This window comes from Anthonomus grandis, chromosome 16 (assembly GCF_022605725.1).
Source record: "Anthonomus grandis grandis chromosome 16, icAntGran1.3, whole genome shotgun sequence".
Classification (NCBI taxonomy): Eukaryota; Metazoa; Arthropoda; class Insecta; order Coleoptera; family Curculionidae; genus Anthonomus; species Anthonomus grandis.
Genome location: NC_065561.1, coordinates 19,786,445 through 19,811,869, shown reverse-complemented (window position 1 = coordinate 19,811,869; position 25,425 = coordinate 19,786,445). Strand labels below are relative to the sequence as shown.

Genomic DNA, 25,425 nt, shown 5'->3' with positions numbered 1-25,425 from the left:
AATTCTGGAAAGCTGACTGAACCGAACTTCCTGAAACTCACCAGTATGAAAATTCTTAATGGAAACTTAGTCCTAAAACAGGCTTCTTTTTTTTGATCATTAAAACCCACTGTATTTTAATTTTTATGTCTTTCACGGTAAATTCTAACACGTCAAAACTTTGCTCAATTATCACGGATTAAAGAACATAATGGGGTAAAAGATATGCATATATTTGGACTGTCTATAGTCTCTTTAATTTTTCTGAGACAAGTTTCTGGAAGTTTTTAGCTATTTGAAGCATTTTATCATTGAAATTAGGAAAGAAATCCTCGGTAAAGAGACACTATGAAAATTGAGAAAATGATGTCCTAAAAATCGACCATTTTCAGAGGATGTTTTAGGGTATAAAAAAGCGTTTTACCTTATTGGTCTTTTTTTGGACAAAAATTACTTTTAGGATAGTTGTAAAAATGATGAAAAAAAATGGTTTTAGTGTGTTGTAGTAAGATGAATGAGGCATCTGCTCAGCTGGTTTTGGTTCAGCTAGGATATACAGGGTAAGCACAATTAATTTTCAAAGGTTCAAGAATTCATAACTCGAAAACTGTTTTAGTTACAAGAAAGGTTGATACAGGAAAATGTTCTTAAAATTACGGACTATATGCCGTCTTTTGGCTCTAGGTTGTGTCACTAAAAAGATATTAAAAATAATAGTCTTTTTAAATGATCAATACTCTCTCTGTATAAATGATAGCATTAAGGTGCATACGTCGTTTTATTCGGAAAGGATTTTTATACAAATAAAAAATTGTACACAAATAAAATTTTAAAAAATGTAATTTTTTTATCATAAGACCTTCATAATAATTATAGTCCTTGATGAAAGGCATATATCTTCATAGGTCATTATTTTTGCAAATATACCGTTAAACCTAGGCTATAATATCACAAATTTCTTAAACTTTGATTGTTAAAAAAAATACTTCCTGCATACTGACGATAGCCAAAAAGTATATGGTTTAAGTTCATATGAATTGTAATTGACCCGTTAAGTTTCATGAAATTCTATGAACTGTTGCGACCTGTATTGAATCCCATGTAGAAAAATTTAATTTTTTTTTTAAATTCTAAAACGCCTTAGTCCTAAATACATAAACAATTAAAAATGTGTAAATAACCAAGTTATAGCCTTATATTTTTAGATTATAAACAGGTACACTTCGTTTCTCTATCCTAAATAGAAGCAATGTTATAAGCACTTTTGTCTAATAGATGATGATTTTATTTCATGAAAGTTCCAATAACTGTCCATACCTCAAAAACTACTTAACTTACACATTTGAAAATTCATATATAGATTCTCCGTTTAAATTGATTAGACACCTATTTCAGCGTTTTTCAAAAAAAAATCAGAATCTTGAAAAAAAAATATTTTTTTAAGGATGAATTTATTTCATGAAAACTCCAAAAACTGTCCATAACTCAAAAACTACTTAACTTATATATTTGAAAATTCGTATGTAGATTCTCCATTTAAATTGATTAGACACCTATTTTAGCGTTTTTCAAAAAAAATTCATAATTTAAAAAAAAAATTTTTTTTTTTTGAGGATGAATTTATTTCATGAAAATTCAAAAAACTGTCCATAACTCAAAAATTTCTTACACATTTGAAAATTCGTATATAGATTCTCTGTTTAAATTGATTAGACACCTATTTCAGCGTTTTTCAAAAAAAAAATCAGAATTTTCAAAAAAAATATTTTTTTTTAAGAATGAATTTATTTCATGAAAATTTCAAAAACTGTTCATAACTCAAAAACTACTTAACTTACACATTTGAAAATTCGTATATAGATTCTCTGTTTAAATTGATTGGACACCTATTTCAGCGTTTTTCAAAAAAAAATCAGAATTTTGAAAAAAAAATATTTTTTTAAGAATGAATTTATTTCATAAAAATTCCAAAAACTATCCATAACTCAAAAACTACTTAACTTACACATTTGAAAATTCGTATATAGATTCTCTGTTTAAATTGATTAGACACCTATTTCAGCGTTTTTCAAAAAAAAAATCAGAATTTTGAAAAAAAAATATTTTTTTTAAGAATGAATTTATTTTATAAAAATTCCAAAAACTATTCATAACTCAAAAACTACTTAATTTACACATTTGAAAATTTGTATATAGATTCTCCGTTTAAATTGATTAGACATCTATGTCAGCGTTTTTAAAAAAAAATTAAAATTTTGAAAAAAAGAATATTTTTTTAAGTATGAATTTATTTCATGAAAATACCAAAAACTGTCCATAACTCAAAAACTACTTAACCTACACATTTGAAAATTCGTATATAGATTCTCTGTTTAAATTGATTGGACACCTATTTCAGCGTTTTTCAAAAAAAAATCAGAATTTTCAAAAAAAATACTTTTTTTTAAGAATGAATTTATTTCATGAAAATTTCAAAAACTGTTCATAACTCAAAAACTACTTAACTTACACATTTGAAAATTCGTATATAGATTCTCCGTTTAAATTGATTAGATACCTATTTCAGCGTTTTTCAACAAAAAATTCAGAATTTTCAAAAAAAATATTTTTTTAAGAATAAATTTATTTCATGAAAATTCCAAAAAATGTCCATAACTCAAGAACTACTTAACTTACACATTTGAAAATTTGTATACTGAACAAAAAGCGTGCAAAGCAATTATAATCAAAGAAACCTAATTTTATAACATAATTTTAAACTTGCAAAGCTTTTTGGAAATCCGACTGAACCGAATTTTCTGAAACTCACTAGTACGAAAGACCTTCATGAACACTTGGTTCTAAAGGGCGCATTTTGCATACAGTCCAGCAGAAGATGCTTTTTCTCGTAAATGTTCCTTAATAAATGTAGTTTTTATAAATGTAATTCAGTGCCAATAAAGCCCAATTCGCAAGTGATCCTGACAGTTATTTAGTAATAAAATGGTGAAATAAAAAAAAGGTGTACTTATATCCATATCTCAGTTTAAAGCACCATGATGAAAATGAAGTATATCCAACTTAATAGGACAAATCACAATTTCTTTATAAGCCGATTATAAAATATAATAATTAAAAATCATCATTACCTTCATCTGCTTGCTCCTCGCATTTCCCTCCACCAATTCCCGCAAATTCAGCATCGATCACCACAAATACACTCGATTCGTGATTTTCACTATCCGCCACTTTCTCTACAGATTTTTCTCTTCGACAAGTTACTTCATCGCTTCCTTTATCTAAACACTTGACGTGACTTTCTTCGGTATTGAAGGAAAACGAGTTATTGTCGTTAATCGAACGTGACGACTCTTCATTGACAATATTTTCCCTCGTCTTTGGATTATCGGACGCTGATGATGATGAGTAGGTTAATTTACTTTTACGGTTAGAGGTTGGATTTTCGTTTCTATTAGTTGGTTGCAGCATCTGAAAGAAACAGTGAAATTATTAAATTAGTAGGACAATTTACCCAAGAAAAGAGCAACATTCTTTGCTTTCAACTTATCAAGAGTATAGTCTGAAATGCCATGAACTAATAGGAATATTTTTAATAAGAATCCAATAGTGTCCAATAAGAACGTCTCATTTAAAACTTCACAGAATATTCAAATCGATTCAAAGACATGTCGCGATAAACCCAAAAGAGAGAAAAACGCCGCGAAAACTTTATTAAAACTTCTCGTTCCCCCGACTGATGAAGACCTGAGAAAAATTCCCTTAACCATTTTCTGCTTGTTTGCTCGGGCATGAAAGGCCTTAAGAGTTAATCAAAAATTCCCGGATGGTGCCTTATTTTTACTCGTTTCCTATAAAATGAAAATTTTCATCGTAGAGGCGTCTATACAAAAATCTCGGTCGGTATTTGATTACTTTCTATATTGTTTGTACGTAGGTATTTTATATCAAAATAAGGAGAGATCAAGCTGTATCGAACGCCTTAGTGCAGTCAGTAAAGATCAAATCATTAAGCCTGCAGTATGTTTTGGTGTGGATATAATTGCAGAGGCTCATTATACTGAATAACTGCTCCTTCTGTAAACTGTTTTAAAAATTAAAGTCTCGATAAATTGGACATGTTTAGTGTTAAAATTTGAAAGCTGACATTTGAAGATGCATTAAGATATATTGTAGTGCCTACTTAGTTCATAGACCTATACAAGAAATCAATAATTTCTTCCTGGCATTTGACGTGCTTAAAAAAGAAGATGAAGAAGAAGAGAAGAACCGCTTGACAAACCTGTCTGTCGGGAATCAATAATTTCTTTCAGGCATTTGATGTGCTTAAAAAAGAAGAAGCAGAAAAGAAGAGTTTGGCTTAACTGCCTGTAAGAAATCAATAATTTCTTACAGGCATTTGAGGTGCTTAAAAAAGAAGATGAAGAAGAAGAGAAGAAACGTTTGACTTAACTGCCTGTAAGAAATCATTAATTTCTTCCAGGCATTTAAGATGCTTGAAGAAGAAGAAGAGAAGAAACATTTGACTCAACTGTCTGTAAGAAATCATTAATTTCTTCCAGGCATTTAAGATGCTTGAAAAAGAAGAAGAAGAGAAAAAACATTTGACCTCAACTGCCTATAAGAAATCAATAATTTCTTCCAGGCATTTGCGTGCTTAAAAAGGAAGAAGAAAAAAAAGCGTTTGGCTTAACTACCTGTACAAAATCAATAATTTCTTCCAGGCATTTGACGTGCTTAAAAACGAAGATGAAGAAGAAGAAGAACAAAAGAAACATTTGACTCAACTCCTTGTAAGAAATATTGCATATAACTTAACAATTTCTAAATAGGAAGAAGAAGTGACGTTTGATTCGACTACCTGTAAGAAATCAGTAATTTCTTCTGAATATTTGATGTCTCCAAAACAGAAGGAATCAATATTTTCTTTCTATCCTTCTTCTTCTTCTTCTTTAAGGAAGAAGGTCAGACTTTCTTCATATACATATGCGAAAAAAATATTGCAAATAGATCAACAATTTTCAAAGAGAAAAAAAAAGAAACGTTTGGTTCAACTGCCTGTAGGAATTAACAATTTCTTCCAGATATTCTTTTTGTTCTTCTTCTTCTACTTCTTCTTCTTCTTCTTCTTCTTCCTCTTCTTTAAGGAAAAAATTCGTGGACTTTATCTGTTCTTCTAGGTATCCTTATTCTTCATCCTTAAGGAAGAAAGTCATAGACTTTATTCTTATTTATTTGTGAATAGAATAATGCATCTAGATTAATAATTTCTGAAGAGGAAAAAGACGAAATGTTTGACTCAACCGCCTGTTATAAATCAATAATTTCTTCCAGATATTATTCTTCTTCTTCTTCAAGAAAGAAGGTCATAGACTTTATCCGTATTTATCTGTGAATAGAATAATGCCTATAGATTAACAATTTCTACCAGGTATCTTACTTCTTCTTCTCGAAAGACCATTGAAGTTAACCCTGTCAAACGCCCTGGAAAAGTCAATATAAATTGAATCAACCTTATTATAGATGAATGTCCCAATCATTCTTGAACCTCAATCCACCTAAGATCCTTAATGCTTTTCTCTAGCAATTAATATTTGAATGCATAATTACATCAAGAAATTCAGTCTGGGAAGCATGATATTATGGATGGATCTACTCACAGACAAACATCAATTTAAGAGTGCACAAAGCACTCAATTTCAATGAATTCAATAAATAATCGTCATCATCACTCATGGCTAATCCTTCAACATTGACCTTAAAGTACATCAAAAACAGCTGAACCATGTATTTAGCCCTGATTCTTTGCAGGTTCTCTCAGTAATAAAAAAAGTATCAATTCTTAACTGGATTTTCAATGTAGTATACTGGCATGATTTTGAGAGATACGAGTACATCTTTGTAATTTTCTGTTGTCTCCAAGGGTCTAATTGAGTCACTATACTGGGATGTGCCTTACCTGCAAATCCAGCCTCAGCATTAGTGATTATGAGATATAATGATATAAATCCACTGAGTAACAATCACCATATGAACAAATACCATTCACCGAACTAAATCACTACGTTTAGCAGTTTTTTTATTAACCATTGAATTATGATTAAACTATCGCGACTCACGTGTACCATATGTCGGAATTTAAATGGCTTTCCTATAATACTGGCGCCTTACGCGAATAGAAATCAATCATTTCTTCCAGGCATTTGACGTGCTTAGAAAAAAAAGAAGAAGAAGAATGAGAAATCAATAATTTCCAGGCATTCAAGATGCTTGAAAAAGAAGAAGAAGAGAAGAAAAATTTGACTTCCACAAGAAATCAATATTTTTTTCCTAATCTTCTTCTTTTTTTTTTAAGGCAGAAGGTCCTAGACTTTATCCGTATTTATCGGTGACTAGAATATTGCATATAAATTAGCAATTGCTGAATAGGAAAAAGAAGAGACGTTTGACTTAACTGCCTATAAGAAATCAATAATTTCTTCTGAAAATTTAATGTCTCTAAAAAGGAAGAAAAAACCAATAATTTCCTTCTATCTTTCTTCTTCTTCGAGGAAGAAGGTCAGACTTTCCCTATATACATCAATAATTTTTTCTGAACATTTGATGCCTCTAAAAAACAAAAAGAGAAGAAATCTTTGAACCCAACTACCTGTAAGAAATCAGTAATTTCTTTCAGGCACTTGACGTGCTTAAAAAAGAAGAAGAAGAAGAGAAGAAACATTTGACTCAACTGCCTGTAAGAAATCATTAATTTCTTCCAGGCATTTAAGATGATTGAAAAAGAAGAAGAAGAGAAAAAAGATTTGACTTCAACTGCCTGTAAGAAATCAATAATTCTCTTTTTTAAATTGAATCAATCTATTGTCTCCAATAGTCTAATAGAGCCACTATACTTGGATGTTCCTTACTGTGACTCACCTGCAAATCCAGGCTCAGCATTAGTGATTATGAGATATAAATCCTTGAGGTCACTCAGTAACAATCACCATATGAACAAACACCATTCACCGAACTAAATCACTACGTTTAGCACTTTTTTTTATTAATCATTGAATTATGATGATTAAACCATCGCGACCCACGTGTACCATATGTCGGAATTTAAATGGCTTTCCTATAATACTGGCGCCTTACGCGAATACATATTATTTTGTTTTGGTCACTTTAACTCGCTGCACGGCCTTCTTCGAGCGAAAAGTAACGGTGGTACCCCCCGCGGCACCGGACGCGTACTGGGTATGGTTATGGTAGTACGGCGTGGTGTAGTGGTATACGTTCACGTGACGTCGACATACCTCTTTTGTTTTTGTGAACGGTAGCGAAACGAGCCGTAATAAAAAACGAAAAAAAAAAAAAAAAAACAGGAGGAAGTAGAGGTGATATGGTGGACTAATCAGTGTGAGAACCGCAGAGCGGCGGAGTTCGGAATTTATGGATATTTATTCATGAAATTTCTTTTTGTTTTGTAGGTTCGGTCGATGTATTGAACTCGTTGTTTGCAAGTAATTGATTAATAATTATCAAAGCATTTTTCAGGCACAATCTATTGGACTTGGATATGCCCAAAGACCTCCCACCAATTAACGCAACTCTTCCAGTTATCACAATGTATGCATGAAACACTATATGGAAATTTATTGGTGTTTTCTTCAATTTTTTAAAGCAGCGTTTAATCAATTGCAGGTTATGCTTAGGATCACGGTTTTTGGACTAGAGGCAACTTTTAATGGCAAAGAATTTTTTTCAAAAAAGAATTAAAAAATCAATTAGTAGGGCTAGTGGAGAATCCTGAATACCTTGAGGGGTAAGACTGACTATATATTCACTGTGAATTGATTGAATTCGCTCAACTGCCTGGAAGAAATTAAATTATTACTGTAAACTGTTACAATCCTTTTTTTCCGTTTGAGGATTTAATACACTCAAGTTTCTTTATAAAACAAGAAAATCTTGTCGAGAGTGTTCCTTTGCTGTCTGTGAGTGGTTAAGTAAACTCAAACTATTCTTCTAGACAGTTTTCAAGATCTATCGATTTTATTAGGATTATTTTTTTCCTGAAGATGATCAAAATTAATCGAAATCCGTAGCAAAGACAACTTCTTAAGTGCTTATTTAATAATTAATATCTAAGATTTATAGAAAATTAAAAATAGAAAAAAATAGAAAAATGTACATCATATCCATTAAAATTATGCACTAATAAAGTAATAACATTTGAAATCGCAGAATTATCCATGAATTTAATTTAAATTAATTATTTTCCTAAAGATGAATAAAACATACCGAAGCCCGTGAACAAAAAAAGAATTTCATCAAACATTAATCGAAGATTTTAAATAGAAAAAAAAATACAAATTTACATAGGGTTATCAAGGAACTCATATCAATTTTATATAAATCATTTTTGTTTCCTGAAGATGATCAAAATATACTGAAACGCGTGGCGAATATAATTTCTTAAATGCCTGTTTAAAAATTAACGTCCAAGAATAATGGGAGATTCAAAATAGAAGAGTATAGAAAAATATCCATTAAAATTGTGCACTAATTAAGTAAAAGCATTTGATATCCCATTTTTCTGGTTGTTACTGGCAAGGGAACACTTTCATTGATATTCTCCGACTACTAATAAATTGTAAAAGTCGTTGGTAGAAAGACTATAAATGTAAATTATGCTTGTTACACAAATCAAAAATTTCATAGGCTAGTTTTTCATTTTTAATAATACAGAAAAAATCACTATATATGAATATAAAATATTCTTACTTTATAAGACCTTACTCCTTCAGCAGTACGGTTATGCCCCAGGGGCAGGGGGATCCTTGACAATTGACGCGTTTTCTTAATTTCCACATAGCCCCCCTTATTTACCCGATTATTTATTTCGACGCCCCGTTGCTTCGTCGCGATTTTCAAATTCGATTTTGACCTTGAACGGTCCCGAGATATTTCCATTTCCTTCGACGCGACGTTTGAAGATCCGTAATGAGTGTGCCACTAACTGGAAATAAACATATTAATTAGGTTCGGTTTTTATCAAAATATCAAGGACCAAATCATTGAAAATATTTAAAAAATGAACAGTGGATATAGAGCAAAAAATCGCGTTATTAAAGCTTTTTATGCTTTGCGGACGATGCAAACCTCTTGGCAGCAAATAAAGTTAGTACTGGCACACAAATTTCACATGAACATCATAACCGCAGAAATACAATTAATGCTTTTACCTCTAAGGAACCCATAAGATGCATATAACACTATAATCCAAAAGAAAAGAAGATTCAACTAACCTAAAGTGCGTTAACTAACTCAAATACTTATTTAAAGCAATTTGTAGCCATACAGTGCTGACTTTTTGTAATAAAATACAATAGATATCTGTCTGCGTTACTTAATATTGAAAAGAAAGAGATACAAACGTAATCTTCAGACATAAATTATCGTAGTTTATCTTAAAAGACTGTTTGATTCTGAATGTTCATAGTATTTTTCGTAAAAGATTGATAGGAATTATTTCAAATTATTTCACAATATACTGAAGGAATGTACGTTTAACGTTTTAGAGTTTCGGTGGTCTGGTGATGAAAAATGGTATTGGAAATGTTTGACTGTTTTAAATGCGTATTGTATAAACGGAATTTTCTATTTTATTTGGGTTTAATTAAATATTGTAGTGAAATGAACTGGGTGTGAGTAAAATGTTGTTATGCTTTATCCATCAGTGTAAGTAGGTTACAGTTTTCTGTGATTTTAAGAAAAAGTGTTTAAAAGAGGAAAATTCCAACAGTTCTGTCTTAGTTTCGTCCTTCAAAATTCAACGAGACTATCTGCAAGGTCGTAGCACTTAAATTAGGTGAGTTATCGCTTTTTTAGCTTGGGCTCAAAAATTAGGTCGAAAAATTACTTTTTCTAAATTTTTAAAGTTTTTTTTTTGATTTGCAGTATAGATTTTTATTAGTAATACCCTTTCCTTTTTGTATCATACATTTATTTTCTCTTCTCTAGTCATTTTTTGTTGTATAAGTATAGAACAGTGGCCATACCTAGACTAAGTTATCCTTAGAATTTAATTAATTTTTTTTTAATAAGGTTTTAATTTCGGACTTCTTACTCGTAAAGAAAAAATATTTATTTTTTTAATGTCCTGAAGGTTACCTGTTTCGCTTAAATTAACGCATCATCAGATTTGTCTCAAAGCAGGTCACCTCGTGAGAGATATTACTAGTTTATAAGGTCTGATGATTTTAGGCGAAACATGTTACTTTTGGGACATAAAAAAAAGAAAAATTGAGATCCAGACTTACGGTTTTTATTTTAACTCTACTGGCGTAGATCTCTTTGAGATAATGGACAAGTTCTTTCAATTCTTACTCATAGTCTGTTTTTCATTATTAATTTATTTTTTCTTTGCTCTAATAACTTGATTCAGTGGAGTTTAAGGGCCTATTATGTTTATTTTATACATACCATGTATTGATATAATTAGTCGAATAAAGGTTATATTTATTTATTAATTTCTTCCAGGCAGTTGAGGTCAATCTTTACTTAAATTCAGTAGGTTTAGGATTATTTAAAAAACATTAAAGTTCGGCTTTAATTTTCAAAAAAATTCGATACGGGGAGGTATACCTGAGAAATGAATCTCGGTTTCTATGGGTCATATGGGGCAAATTCCAACGGTTTTGTCCTAGTTCGAAACTTTCAGGGTACATTGGAGGATCTTCACAATAATTTTTATCTTCCTAGCTAAAATAGTTTTTTAATTAAATGAGAGTGAAGTGCTTAATTAAATTATGCCCTAGTATGGTGTTTAAAATCAAATAACTTTTGACTGATGACAATTATTAGTATGAAACTTTTAGGTTCGATAGGTAGTACCTAAGGGCATTTTTCTACAAAAATTCAGCTTTCTAGCTAAAGTAGTTTTTTAATTAAATGACCGTGAAGTGCAATTAAATTATGACCTACATTGGTGTTTAAAATTAAATAAGTTTTGACTGATGAGATCTATTGGCACGAAACTTTCAGGTTCGATAGACAGTACTTTAGGGCACTTCTCCAGAAAGTTTCAGCTCAAGTTTTCAAAGTTTCTAGCTCAAGTAGTTTTCAATGAAAAAATAAATAAGTGTCGTGTTAAATTTTGCATCAGTTGATACTTGGGCTTAATTTCGTAGTACTTCTAATAGCTGAGATGTCGCATTTTTCGAGCCCATTTTTGGCCTCAAAAAGTAAGTTTTTTCAAATTTTCAAAGTGCTGTTATTTACTTAGTTCTGCTCAAATCCTGTTAAAACCCGGTGTTTTCGTGATGCAGATAATGCCACTGGTATAGAAAGTTTAATTTTGAAAAAAATAAATTTTTGAGTTTTTTCGTCCATGTTACACCAATCAAAATTACCGATCTTTAGAAAGTCAGGCATAAAATAAATGGGAAACCTCCTAAACCAAATAAAGTTAAAAAAATGGAGTCGTATTAACTTAAGTAGGAACCGAGACCGTTTCCGAATTCCGTATCAATTTTAAAACCTGGACAAATACACCGCGCTCCGGTTTTACTGCGGGACAGGACTTAAAATGAATTTTCCTCGTTTTTCGTGTCCCGCAAGGCCGATTTATCACTGAACCTGTCATCTACAAATACGATCCATTTCAACCTTTTTGCCTTATTTATACTTAATATATCCGCGGTACGGAAAAAGCAATCAATATTTATTTAATTTCGATAAATTATGTTCTTTCAATATAAAAGCACCATAAAGTGTTCTGTACAGAGTGTCCCAAATTCCAAGGTGACCATTGGGTCGGCAAATGGAGGCACAGTTGCGCAATTTGGAGCTTAATATATAAAATCAATTTATTTTGAAATCCCATTGATAAATCATTCTCTCTTGCACTCATAGAGTTCTTATGAGAAGTACTAGAAGGAGTAATCGGACATGCAAGTGCGATACCGCATTTTAAAGGCAATTAAAAATACTTTTTAAAAATGAGAAAATCCAATATGGCGCCCACAAGAAAAAATAAAGTTGATGATGATCGGAAAAAAACGAAACGTCGGATTAATTTTTTTTGCGTCATGTTGTAATACATAAAAAGTGGCAATGAACAACTGTTTTTAATTTTCCGATATCTCTTTAAATGAAGTCGGTAGAAGGTAAAAAAGATTTGATTTGAGATGACTGATATTCGGTTTTTTTTGGATATCTCAGAAAGTATCCAGAATTTTACAATTTTTGAAACGTCATTTTATTAAGCTTCAAATTGCGCAACTTTGCCTCCATTTAACCAACCCTGTAACTCTTACGGTTTCCGAGATTTCAATGTACATACCTATTAAATTATCTAATAACTGATAATCAGGCACGGCGGTATAATATGTATTTAATTGGACTTAAGTACGCGTCACTTTAAGTCCAATGCACCGACTTCTAAGAAATTAAATGTACATAGGTACGCACAAACAATGAAACCACCACATGCATTTTACAAGTCCCACGAAACATTTACTTAAAGATAAAGAACAGGTGTAATAAAAAAGAAAACGCACGACGCACACGGTTTGGGTAACGTTAGCGAAGTAACTGACTTTTTAATGAGTCCTTCCTATACTTCCTAATTCCCTTTGTAGTTAACCAAACTTTATTATAATAAGGTCGGCTATACAGAACCGGACTATACATTAGGAGTTTTAGAAGTTGATCCAAACCAATAATTGGGTTGTAGTCTATTACTGATTTTACTGTTGTAATCTCAATTTTATTTTGATATCTTGCAAACTTTAGCTGTTTACGGCAACTTCGGTTCACTTGAGCTGAACCTAATTAGGATAGATTACGTACCTTAAAATCTACTAATCAATGTCTAGGTATATCTAGATAACCTTCCTTAAACAGGAAACCAATATACAACGACCCGCTTACTTTAATTTAATTTTTATTTCCCAAGCAAATAGTGACATATTACGAAGCCGCATTAAGCATAAAATGTTGACTAAAAACCATTAAAATGGCAACCTGCGAAGCGCACGAAAGTGCCTACTAGAGAACCGTAACAGCTTTAGAACTAATTAGCGTCATTTCTTAAAATTACCGACTAATTGGGCATTGTCAACTTTAAAAGCTTAAAGATCGGTTGTTTAATCGGTGAATTGCTTTTAGAACCAGAAAATTGCCACGAGTGTCATCTGGAGATATGCTCGAGAGGCTGCAACCTATTTCTCTGATGTTTGTTTTCTGCTTGAAATAATTGAAAAAGTATAAGAAGTTCCGCATACGAGAATATAATTATATCAATTATTAAATTGTCGTAATAACTAAAAAAAAATTGGAGGAATTGGGAGCATATGAAATTGTACCTGCTTCTTTTCTATCTTCTAGTGTTTAATGGCCTTAATATTATCAAAAGAATAATGAACTTATGGTAAGATAATGACTTTAACTGCCTGAAAGAAATTAAGTATGATTTAATTAAAAGTTTTTTTTTGGCCTTGTTGGCACATTTAGGCACTTGTTACAAAATACGAACTCATTCATAACAGAACAGGTTGCTAATATAGTATTTAAAAAATTATACTATTGGGTAGTATGACATTGTATTGTCATTGTATCTAAAGTTTCTAAAAAGGAGTATAAAAAAGAAATCGTTGAAAAGGGAATTAAATGGGCTTTAATTTGATGCATAAATGTTATGGAGTTCATAAGAGAAATTGTTGAGAAAATTAGGGTAGAACTTCGGGAGAGTTAGATCAGGTGTTCCTGGAAGTAATTTTAAAATAATTACGGGATGTTTGAGAGTATGCCAACGATGTTTATACCGTTAAAAAAAGAATTAAACGGGCTTTCATTTGGTGGATAAATGTTATGGAGTTCATAAGAGAAATTGTCGAGAAAATTAGGGCAGAACTTCGGGAAGGTTAGAACAGGTGTTCCTGGAAGTAATTTTAAAATATTTCCGAAAATTTTTCAAATATGCAAACCAGATTTATATCGTTGAAGAGGGAATTAAATGGGCTTTAATTTGATGCATAAATGTTATGGAGTTCATAAGAGAAATTGTTGAGAAAATTAGGGTAGAACTTAGGGAAGGTTAGAACAGGTGTTCCTGGAAGTAATTTTTAAATATTTCCGGAAATTTTGAGAATATCCCGACGATGTTTATAACGTTGAAGAGGAAATTAAATGGGCTTTAATTTGATGCATAAATGTTATGGAGTTCATAAGGGAAATTGTCGAGAAAATTAGGGCAGAACTTCGGGAAGGTTAGATCAGGTGTTCCTGGAAGTAATTTTTAAATATTTCCGGAAATTTTGAGCATATCCCGACGATGTTTATAACGTTGAAGAGGAAATTAAATGGGCTTTAATTTGATGCATAATTGTTATGGAGTTCATAAGAGAAATTGTTGAGAAAATTAGGGTAGAACTTCGGGAGAGTTAGATCAGGTGTTCCTGGAAGTAATTTTAAAATAATTACGGGATGTTTGAGAGTATGCCAACGATGTTTATACCGTTAAAAAAAGAATTAAACGGGCTTTCATTTGGTGGATAAATGTTATGGAGTTCATAAGAGAAATTGTCGAGAAAATTAGGGCAGAACTTCGGGAAGGTTAGAACAGGTGTTCCTGGAAGTAATTTTAAAATATTTCCGAAAATTTTTCAAATATGCAAACCAGATTTATATCGTTGAAGAGGGAATTAAATGGGCTTTAATTTGATGCATAAATGTTATGGAGTTCATAAGAGAAATTGTTGAGAAAATTAGGGTAGAACTTAGGGAAGGTTAGAACAGGTGTTCCTGGAAGTAATTTTTAAATATTTCCGGAAATTTTGAGAATATCCCGACGATGTTTATAACGTTGAAGAGGAAATTAAATGGGCTTTAATTTGATGCATAAATGTTATGGAGTTCATAAGGGAAATTGTCGAGAAAATTAGGGCAGAACTTCGGGAAGGTTAGATCAGGTGTTCCTGGAAGTAATTTTTAAATATTTCCGGAAATTTTGAGCATATCCCGACGATGTTTATAACGTTGAAGAGGAAATTAAATGGGCTTTAATTTGATGCATAATTGTTATGGAGTTCATGAAGAAAATTGTCGAGAAAATTAGGGCAGAAGTTCGGGAAGGTTAGAACAGGTGTTCTTGTAAGTAATTTTAAAATATTCCAAATTTAATTTTTTTTTTAATAATCTTGAACCTACTGAATTTAAGTAAAGATTGACCTCAATTGCCTGGAAGAAATTAATAAATAAATATGACTTTTATTTGAATAATTATACCAATACATAGTATGTATAAAACAAATATAATAGGAGTATCTTTACCAATACAAAATTATTAACGCAAAGATATATAAAAGTATCTTTACCAATAATAGGAGCTTTAGTTTGATTATACAAAACTTCTAATTCTTTAGATTTTTCTTCTTTTCTTTCTGATAGCCTATTTTTATATTTATGCACAAATACAGTATTTTTCGTAAAAATTCCTATATACGGGATTCATTTGTGATTGCATAAGGCTCATGTGGAAGTTCCTATTTTAAGGTCAATAATTTTAGCAGGGGTTTTATTAAAATTAGGGGGATATGGTCTTTTGCGGTTAATAAATATTTTTATGGAAACTGGGTTAAAGATAAATATTATTTTTATTGTGATTTCTTTGATTGGTGGAGCTCTTATTGCTATTATTTGTGTATGTCAAAGAGATATAAAGATACTAATTGCCTACTCTTCGGTGTCTCATATAGGGTTAGCGTTAGCTGGGATTATAACTATAAATTTATGGGGATTTTGGGATGCCTTAGTTTTGATATTAGGTCATGGTCATTATTTCTCACTAAAATAAAGCATCAGTAAAGATATAAATATTAAAATTATTTATATCTTTACTGATACTTTATTTTAAGTGAAACATGTAACCTTAAGGACACGAAAAAAAATGAGACCGAGACTTAGGGTTTTTATTTTTTCTCTACGAGTAAGAAGTTCAAAATTAAAACCTCATTAAAAAAATAAATTAAATTCTAAGGATAACTGACTCTACGGGTCGCCACTGTTCTATAATTATACAATTTAAAAAATGGGTAGAGAAGAGAAAATAAATATGATAAAAAAAAGGAAATAGTATATTACTAATTAAAATCTATACTGCTGAATAACTGATAACCCTAAGTTTGTTTCTTATAAAAATATACAGTGTGGTAGAAAAAAATAGGTTGAATTAGGGCACTCTGATAATAAGGCATCGTCAGTTTGGTTAGTGTCCTAATAACAATAACATTTCTCTAATGGTTATAGGAGACTTTGGAAAGAAAACATTTTTTATAAGAAAAGTGCATGAATAAAGTATTCGACGCTGATCTATTTGAAGCCAATCTATTTTCTTATATAAGCAATACGCCTTGCTTTTCAGATAAAATAAGGTTTTTTCACGTTTTTTTCTCGAAAACCTTAAGGTTATGTGAAAAAAGTACAGATTTTTTTTATCATCTATAATTTACTTAAAAAGCATTTTTTCCTCAATTATTTTTCTGCAAAAAAAAACGTTTTTCATTAACCCTACTTTTGCCCCCCACCCACCCCACACAACTTACCAGTCAGAAATTGTTTTCAAAAATCACTGTTTGCGAAAATAATACGCACGAATAACAGCTAGTTTCGTCGTTAATATCTAATCTAATAACACAGTTTTTTATTTAAATTTGATATAATTTTTTATATAAATATTTAGTATGAAAATGGTGTTATTAGACTGGTAAAGTGCATGAATGAAGTATTTGACGCTGATCTATTTTCTTATAAAGAGATTAAATAATGTGATCAAATTTTCTTTTACCAAATACAAACCGGACACAAGCATTTTGTAATTTTTGAATTTTTTGTTTACATACATTATCCAAACAATGCCCATACAAAAATTACAATTACTAAACTCTCATATAGACTACGTTTAAGTGATTGACATAAAAATCATAAAATAAACCTACTATATAACAATCGTAAAGTCATAAATTTATATTTATTTATATTTCCAAAAATCATAAAATTACATCTGATTTAATACAAATTTCAGCTTCCGCTGATGTTTTCAGAACCTATAAACAGAAATACATTAACTGTCTATCGTCAATAAACGCGTGAACCTTATTAAGTGATGTAAGGATTTAATTTGCTATGCTTTAATTAATAATAACTGTTTGGAAAAAAACTACCCTGAAACTAAAGACATTAATGAAATGAATCCTAAAACGACCTCCACCCCTTAGAAGTAATTAAAGATGACCTTAAATGTTTTAATAAAATCACAAGTAAAATTCTTTTTAAAAAACTATTGAATTCAAGGCAAGATGGGCCTCAACTGCCTGGAAGAAATTAAATATTACTTACTAGGTCCACAATTTTCAAGTTAAGATAAGACAATTACGTTATGAATTAATAAAAGATGAACCCAAGCCCTAAAACGTTTCGTTTGCATTAAACTTGGTTTAATAATTCGTCCCGTCAGTCTAGTCGCAACCCAACCCATGCCATTGTTCGAGACTCACCAAGTGTAACTTTACAAGACAACGTGGAACTCAATTAACTCTTAAATTAACTGCCAATTATTATTATACGTTCTTGAAGTTCAAGCTAAAGGGTCTCTCTCCTTTGTAATTTGACTTAGCTATAATTTTCTGCAAATTGTATTTATTTTATTATAATTTAATGCTATTATTATAAATTGATTTTATATAGTGGATAAAGATCAGAGTACTCTAGCACGGGTATCACATAATAAAATGAATCAGCTGATGGTAAAACGCAATAAGCACATACACCCTTGGTCAGTTTAGGTCTTGAGTGCGAAGTTAGACCTCAACTGAACATAACTTAAATAGTTATTAACCCGTCTCTTATCAAAAATTCCCGTATAATAAAAATATTATACTTAGCATTTTTATCGACTTAAAACGATCATTTGATACTATAGATCGCGATATCCTTATTAGGAAACTAAAGTTATATGGAGTTAAAAGTACTGTATTAAAATGAAAATGGATAAAGGATTATTAAATATAAAGGTGATAGATTTTCAAATAAGGTTCTCAGCAAACTAGGTGTGCCACAGGGCAGTGTTCTTGGGCCCTTATTATTTATAATTTACGTAAATGATATAAACACAGAGATATAAACATTGCGTAATTCATTTATTAACCTGTTTGCGGACGACACTGTGGTATGTGCGATAGGAAACGACTTCAAAAAAATTACCAAAATAATGAACTCTGAGATGCATATTTTCTATGATTGGTTGTGCAAAAATAAATTAAAATTAAATATAAATAAAACAAAATGTACTGTGTTGGGGTCAAAGACATACTATGTAATAAATTTTATGAATCAGGCTGTACTGTAAATATAAATGGAGATCAAGTAGATTTCGTTTCTGAAATTAAATGCTTGGGAATAATTATTCATCCACAGTTGAACTTGCACATAGTTTGTAAAAAATTAGGTAAAAAAAATTCATTTTTGTCTCATATTTCAACTTGTTTGTCACTATGGTCTACTTGCAAACATCAAACTTGGCCAATATTTCAGGGTGGTGAAATTTTGTGCCGGCGAGTGTATTTAGCGACGTTTTTGGAAAAAAGAGAAAATTTCTATCAATACAATATTCGGACAAAGCAGATACAATACTCAACAATATTCAATATGTTATCACTGTTTTTTAATGGAATTCGCCTGTTTAAGAAGCAACATCACTGAATATGTTTAATAGAAAAGAATCAATTATAATTTAATTTTAAGGAATTTATTATGTTACACACATGTATAATGAAATGTTTGTTATATGTACTAGCCAGGTGCTAAATAATGTATATTATTATTATTATCAAAACCGTTTTTTCCAATACAGTTTTCTTGATAAAGAAGCAAAAGTTTCTCGAGATACTTCGTTATATAAAAAACCGACTCGAACAGCTGTTAAAGTTTCCAAATAAGACATAGATTCTCCGTGCTCGCTAATAGCGTGCTGAGTTTCTGGAACAATATAAAAAGTGGCGAACAGTGAAAGGCGACAAGTAGACAGCGAGTTGTTTAGAAATTTTCGCACGTTTTTCCACTACCCATGAAAATACACAACTGGGAACGAAGAGTTTTTCGGAAACTTCTCTGGTCACAGATGAAATAATTTAACTTAGTACCCTTATGGATATATAAAAGGTGAGTCAATAAGAGGCTTCAAGAACATATCAATAGTATCAAATAAAAAACATTGAAGTACTCTTTATATGGCCTTAATTTAACGAAAGTTTCACAGTCTGATATTTACCCACTAGTAGTAGAGACTGACTTTCTGTGAAATGTTCTCCTCAAAATTTTATATGGGAAGAAAATTTCCTTCCTCTGGACTTACCAGCCTATCAATTCGGATGAAAACGGTCATAATTTATTAATTTGGTAAACTATATATAAAAAAAATACAATTTCTAAAATGGCCACAGACACCGAGAGTCCACAAGAAGTTTAATAAAATGGGATTTTTTTTTAAATACATTTACTACTACTGTGGTTATTTTTTTAAATTTGCAGATTCGGTTTATGTATCAGAGGGCGTTTTTCGACATACAAAGAAGAAAAAATAATGTTTAACAATGGCTTAAATAAGGGATTTATTGTAGATATTATTTAATAAAAAAAGTACACCACTGCATTTTTCTAAACGATTATTTTTATTTTTTAAATCCTTTTTTGGTTTTGAGCAAATTTGTATTCTTGAGTTTTTTTATTTCTATATCTTATTTGGTATAATTATTGTTTCATACACGTTTATTGTATTTCCTATTTATTTCTAGATTTTTTTGTGTATAATATTCCATTACTACACTATAAGATGTATGAAGTATGAAAAGTGTATCCTATCCTACACAATGGCATATATGTTCTATCGGCGTCGTTTTATTACATACTTGTAATAGGTGTAGTGATCGAGTGTAAAGACTACTAGTAGTTATGTAAATTTTTATAAATGCCGAAATTTTCTTCCTTGTGTAAACAGAATCGTATGGTAAACATATATTCTATTGTTTTATAATTAAACCTTGACCATATATGGTTGATAAATATACCAATAGTCTTAATTTAAAACCTGTATTTTTGAACCTAGAGAATGAAAAGTTGTCTAGAACCAAAAAAAACTGATTTTTTTGCAAAACTTAATGACCTATCTAAAAAACCTGAATTTCCACTTATTTGCGATAAAAAATGGCTCAACTACTGTAATTTTCATAGCGATATGCCTTGCTTTTTAGATATAAAATAGGGTTTTTTCACGTTTTTCTCGAAAACCTTAAAGGTATGTAGGAAAAGTATAGATACAAAAACTACAGATTATTTTATCATCTATAATTTTATTAAAAAGCATTTTTTTCTCAGACAATTATTTTCTGTAAAAAAAAAACGTTTTTTATTAACCTTACCCTTGCCCCCCCCCAACCACCCCACAAAACTTACCAGTAAGAAATTGTTTTAAAAAATCACTGTTTTCCAAAATAATACGCATGAATAACAGCTGGTTTCGTCATTAATATCTTATCTAATACCACAGTTTTTTTAATTTAAATTTGATATAATTTTATATATTTATATTAATAAATATTTAATACAAAAACGGTGTTATTAGATTCGATATTATGGACGAAAAACGGTGATTTTTCAAAAAAATTTCTTACTGGTCAAAAGTTTGGGGCGGGTGGGGAGGTAAGGGTTGTGTTGATGAAAAACAACGTTTTTGCAGAAAATATATATTTAATATAGTAACACTGTTTATTTAAATTTTATATAATTATATATATATATAAATATTTAGTATAAAAACAGCCTTATTAGATAATTGTATTTATGTTTGCATAACTTTTATATATGTAGGTACTTATTGACTAAAAATGCCTTAAAGTTTGCATCATTAACAAAACTCCCAATTAATCTCTGAAATGAGTTGATACAATAGGAAAAAATTGGCTTTGCGAAAGTTGTACCTACTTCTAATTCTGGTCAACTACTTTAAAATGTACATACTTAAAAATATCAACAATTAGTGAAACATCAGTCGCAGGATGTTAAACAATCTCAAACACTAGAGGCAAAACAGGTTTTTCAACATTAAATTCCAAATCATTGAAAACCAGGACAAGGTTGTTACCTTGTGCATTATTGTAATATTGTTACATTGTTTTGGAGGAGTAAATGCAAGAAAATCATTTAGATTACTAAGCTTAGAGCTTACTAAACTAAGGACAAACTTACCCAGTACGAGAACCTTTATAACAAAATTAATACCCCACCTATCTCAACACAAACAAGAAGGTGATCAAATAATGCTTCATAATGAGTAATTGGAGTTATCATTGATCCAAATCAATGCAGAAAAAATTACACTCTCTGCTAACCGAACTGTATAAAAGTCAGCTATGAGAATATTGGTGTGTTATCTTAATGATAATAATTAAAATTTACCAATAATAGTCATATTTAATCTCTTCCAGGCAGTTGAGGTCAAAAAAACAATAGTCCTCAAGCTGCAATCCAACCCAAAGGTAAGTTTCTTATAATTATGGGCTGGGCTATGTTTAAAACTAATCCGATACATTCCAACCAGTGTCCAACATTGCACTTTTTAAGAATTAAAGGCCTAGGAATAATGTCTGATCTTCACTTTAAAATCGAAAAAACTTTACTATAAAAGGTTCATATTAATTCAAGCTAATTATTGTAAGATGTATCGCCCTTTTTAGTGAGTGGTCTCTAGGGTTGTCGTTTAATCTTCAACGTGTTGAGTTGCTTCAAATTCCAAAATCTCAAAAAACACTAGAAATATTCCTACTTTAACTTCTGATAGTCCAACGGTTGGACACAAGGTAGCAGTGAGGCATATGCCAGTGTAAAAAACGCCAATCAGTAAATTAAAAAAGAAATTACGTCGATTAGTGAAATCCATCGGAGCCGCCCTTAGTCGAACATAACCACAATCTTTTTATTTACTATTCTAACCTGTTTTGAATTTGGAGGTTATGTTATCAGTGTTTTGATGAAAGATTTATATTTATACATTTTTATTTTTCTCAAATACTTCTTTGTTCTAAATAAATAAATATATTTGACGATTATCCTAAAATGGCAGGAGAAGTAATTGTAGACGCGCTACCTTATATCGACCAAGGATATGATGAACCAGGGGTTCGAGAAGCAGTAAGTTTACTTTGATTTTTTTTTTTACCAATTTACCAAGGAAATTAAGGATATAGAGCTTAAATGGCTCTAATTATCTTATTTACTGCAACTTTGAAGTTCTAGAGTTCATAATTTAATTAAAATGCTTGTTATGTACTGGCTTTTTAAACATTCGCACAGCAGGTCTACCTCAGAAGAATCTTGGAGGTTGAGGACATGTTATTATGTATTTGCATGCTTGTCTGCTTAATATTTAATTAATGCAAGGAGTTCACAAATTGTATCTTGCAATGTTCTATTTTAATTAAAAAATTGTATAGTCCTCGCCATAATATATGGTATATATACAAGTCGAGTCAATGAAAGCTGCAATAAGAGTGTATAATATATAATACTCATACTCATTTATTCATGTAAAATACAAAATTGTTTACATTATGTCAGGCAATATAAATTTACAAACTAGAATCATAAAATGATACATACTATACAAGATACACTAGTTACAAACATCGAAATCTAAATTCAATGTACTTGCCTAATGAATTAAAACAATTACTTATTAAAATGGACTTAACTTTTGTATAAAATTCATTTACAGGTAACTGCTTTATTTCTACTGGTAAAACATTTAAAAGCTTGATAGCCGAGTATCCAGGTCCATCCTGGCACACCAATATATGAACAATACTTTTCGCTCATATACACAAATATGAAAATCAAAATTTTACCCTAAAAAACACAGTTTTAATAAATATCACAGTGAGAAATAAAGTGAAACAAACTGAAAGTGTTGCGTTAGAGTATAGAATGTGCATGGAAATAAAACTTTCTTTCAATCTTTGCCTAAAGTCACAGTAAGAATCAAGGCTTTCATATTTTTTAGGGACAGGTGGTTATAGATTTTCTTTCAACGAACAACATGTGAATCAAATATTGTGTCCTAGAAAAACCCCAGAAAGCAACACCATAGTGAAGTTGATAATCAACTAAATTAAAATAGGCGGTCTATGCTGCCTCCTAGGGCAAGTCATTAGAAATTGCACACAAAGTAAAACAAGTTGAGGCAAGCTCTTTGGAAAGTTTAACTATGTGTGTGTTAACATTTAGATTATTATCAATGTGTACTCAAAAACATGCTTATTTATCAGATTACTGCCTAACCAGATAGTATTCAGTGAAACTCCAAGACACTAGTCTTAATAATATTCAATAACAAACTGTTGAAGGCACACCATTGCCTGATTTTAGCCAAATCTTACATACCATCTTGGAAAGTTCCACATCATTACTTGTTAAACCTTGATGTATAATCAAGAATTTCTTAACAAACCCTATAAAATCTTTGCCTATATTATAGGGTTGGGGTATCCTGATACTAGAAATTTCTCTGGATAAGTGTCCGTGACATTTTGTGTTATATTTAGGAATTTATCTATTATTCTGTCTATTTTAAGCAATGACATACAATGATTCACAAAACCATTATCACTTAATGGATTATGGATATATAACAGTTTCCGAAAAGTGTTCCAACTCCCTATGATAAATTTTTACTTGATTATTATTTAACTACAAATAGTGTTTCTCTTTATTTGTTAAGAGCATTTAAATTTTGCTTATTTTGCAGTGTTAATAATATGACTCCATTTAGTTTGTTCTAGATTCTATGTGTTTGATAGCTCTATAAACAATTTATTTGAGCCAGTTTGTTACTTATCGGAGTGTTTTATTATCAATCCTTGTTTAATTATTATGGATCTTGTATATGCTTCCTTGCTTCAATCATTATAATGATTTGGGACTTTTTAAGGGTGTAATCAAACAATCTTATTGGTCATAGATAGAATATATATTCTCGATTATTGAACCCATACAAGGTTTTGACCCAGTTACAAGGTTTACAACAATAAATGCCATATGGACTTTTTTAATTGTACAAAATATTTCTACTGAGTGTTACTACATTACACCATCATAATTGACTCTATATGCATTGGTTCAAAACCCCAAAAAGCCAATTTAACATTTCTCAATTAATTTGGAATATTTGTTTGTAAATTAAGTACTTAATGTATGCAACGCATCTGATTTTGATTAGGAATATTTTGCAAATCACATGTATCATAAAATGAAACAGATTGTTATTATCATGCATACATAATGCCATTAATAAGTAACTTATTCAACAATATCCACAATAACTCAATTTTAGGCCTTTGCTATGGTAGAAGAAGAGTGCAGACGTTACAGACCGACCAAGAATTACTTAGAACATCTTCCACCCCTAAACATATCCTCGTTTGAAACCCAAATCATGCACAACGAGTTTGAGAGGCTACAAAACCGTCTACCGATGGAAACCATATCGATGAAACGTTACGAGCTTCCACCGCCTCCCAGTGGTAAATTAAACGAGTTAAGTGCTTGGGCCGAATGTGTCGATAACTCCCATGCTCAGCTCGAGCATCAGGCCGTTCGAATATTGAATTTACAGCTTATGATGGAGTATTGTTGTCCAGCTTGGCAAAGGTAATAAAAATGTGCTTTTCCACCCTTGTTCTGTATAGTAAATATATCTTTATTTGGTATCAAATGCACATTATATAACATATGCCCAAAAAGGCGAAGATTAGCTGAAGCTACTTTTATATGGTTTGACAAACAAGTAGTAATATTTTCAATTAGGTCTAAGTCGATTATAAATTGTTTGGGCATTATAAGTAGTATAACTACACGAGAAAAGAGCTGCCCGATGGTGTGGCAATAACATTGTCTTATGTATCATCATTTAACTTCTATATTACTTTCAATTCGAATGTATTAGTTAAGCTAACTATATTTTGTTACAGATACATCCAAACCTTGCAGGACATGGAGAAGAAAGCGTCGAAGAAACTGGCCACCCTGCGACAGGCCTTGCAAGAGGTCAATTGGCAAAGGAAGTCACTTCAAACGAAAGGGGGGGATCAGTTGAAAAGTCTCGAGGCGAAATGGGTGGCTCTGGTGTCGCACAATTACGAGATCGAACAGGCCTGCGTGATGGCCGAGGAGTACATTCAGAGGGTTAAGCAAGATCCTGAACTTATAAATACTCAGACTGTACCTAGTAATTCTGTGCAGTAAAAACCGTGGGATTGATGTAAGATATGTAATATTCTAATAATTAGAACCTTAAAGCTTCAAAATAGGAACTCTATAAAAAATAAATTCAATATTAAGAACTCGTGAATCTCCATT

The 25,425-nt window shown here is 30.9% G+C and overlaps 2 protein-coding genes across 4 annotated transcripts in view; one reads left to right on the top strand and one right to left on the bottom strand.

The window, feature by feature from the left end:
* Positions 1 to 7,217, bottom strand: part of LOC126745652 (uncharacterized) — a 70,781-nt gene extending 63,564 nt beyond the window's left edge. The window contains exons 1-2 of one of the 2 annotated variants that reach the window (XM_050453590.1): positions 6,895 to 7,217; positions 3,108 to 3,447 (exon numbers count right to left, since the gene is read on the bottom strand). In XM_050453590.1, the coding sequence (XP_050309547.1) occupies positions 3,108 to 3,447; positions 6,895 to 6,915 (361 nt within the window). In that variant the 5' untranslated portion in view covers positions 6,916 to 7,217. Of the gene's footprint in view, positions 1 to 3,107; positions 3,448 to 6,884 lie in introns of both variants that reach the window. The other variant, XM_050453591.1, reaches the window with a different exon arrangement.
* A 155-nt stretch (positions 7,218 to 7,372) lies between these two features.
* LOC126745667 (pre-mRNA-splicing factor SPF27) lies at positions 7,373 to 25,417 on the top strand. Of its 2 annotated transcripts, XM_050453622.1 has the most exons (5): positions 7,373 to 7,456; positions 7,513 to 7,584; positions 7,660 to 7,780; positions 24,401 to 24,717; positions 25,038 to 25,417. In XM_050453622.1, the coding sequence occupies exons 4-5, from the start codon at positions 24,410 to 24,412 to the stop codon at positions 25,309 to 25,311; spliced, it is 582 nt and encodes a 193-aa protein (XP_050309579.1). In that variant the 5' UTR covers positions 7,373 to 7,456; positions 7,513 to 7,584; positions 7,660 to 7,780; positions 24,401 to 24,409; the 3' UTR covers positions 25,312 to 25,417. The 2 variants fall into 2 exon arrangements, with proteins under 2 accessions (XP_050309579.1, XP_050309578.1); XM_050453621.1 differs by lacking the exons at positions 7,373 to 7,456; positions 7,513 to 7,584; positions 7,660 to 7,780 and adding an exon at positions 22,022 to 22,203.
* The last annotated feature ends 8 nt before the right edge of the window (positions 25,418 to 25,425 follow it).

What these genes read in the sequence shown, in the direction of transcription:
- LOC126745667 (XM_050453621.1), top strand. Translation starts at nt 22,129, where the DNA reads ATGGCAGGAGAAGTAATTGTAGACGCGCTACCTTATATCGACCAAGGA. An exon ending in AACCAGGGGTTCGAGAAGCA is followed by an intron (nt 22,204 to 24,400) that starts GTAAGTTTACTT and finishes ACTCAATTTTAG; the next exon opens with GCCTTTGCTATGGTAGAAGA. An exon ending in TGTTGTCCAGCTTGGCAAAG is followed by an intron (nt 24,718 to 25,037) that starts GTAATAAAAATG and finishes ATTTTGTTACAG; the next exon opens with ATACATCCAAACCTTGCAGG.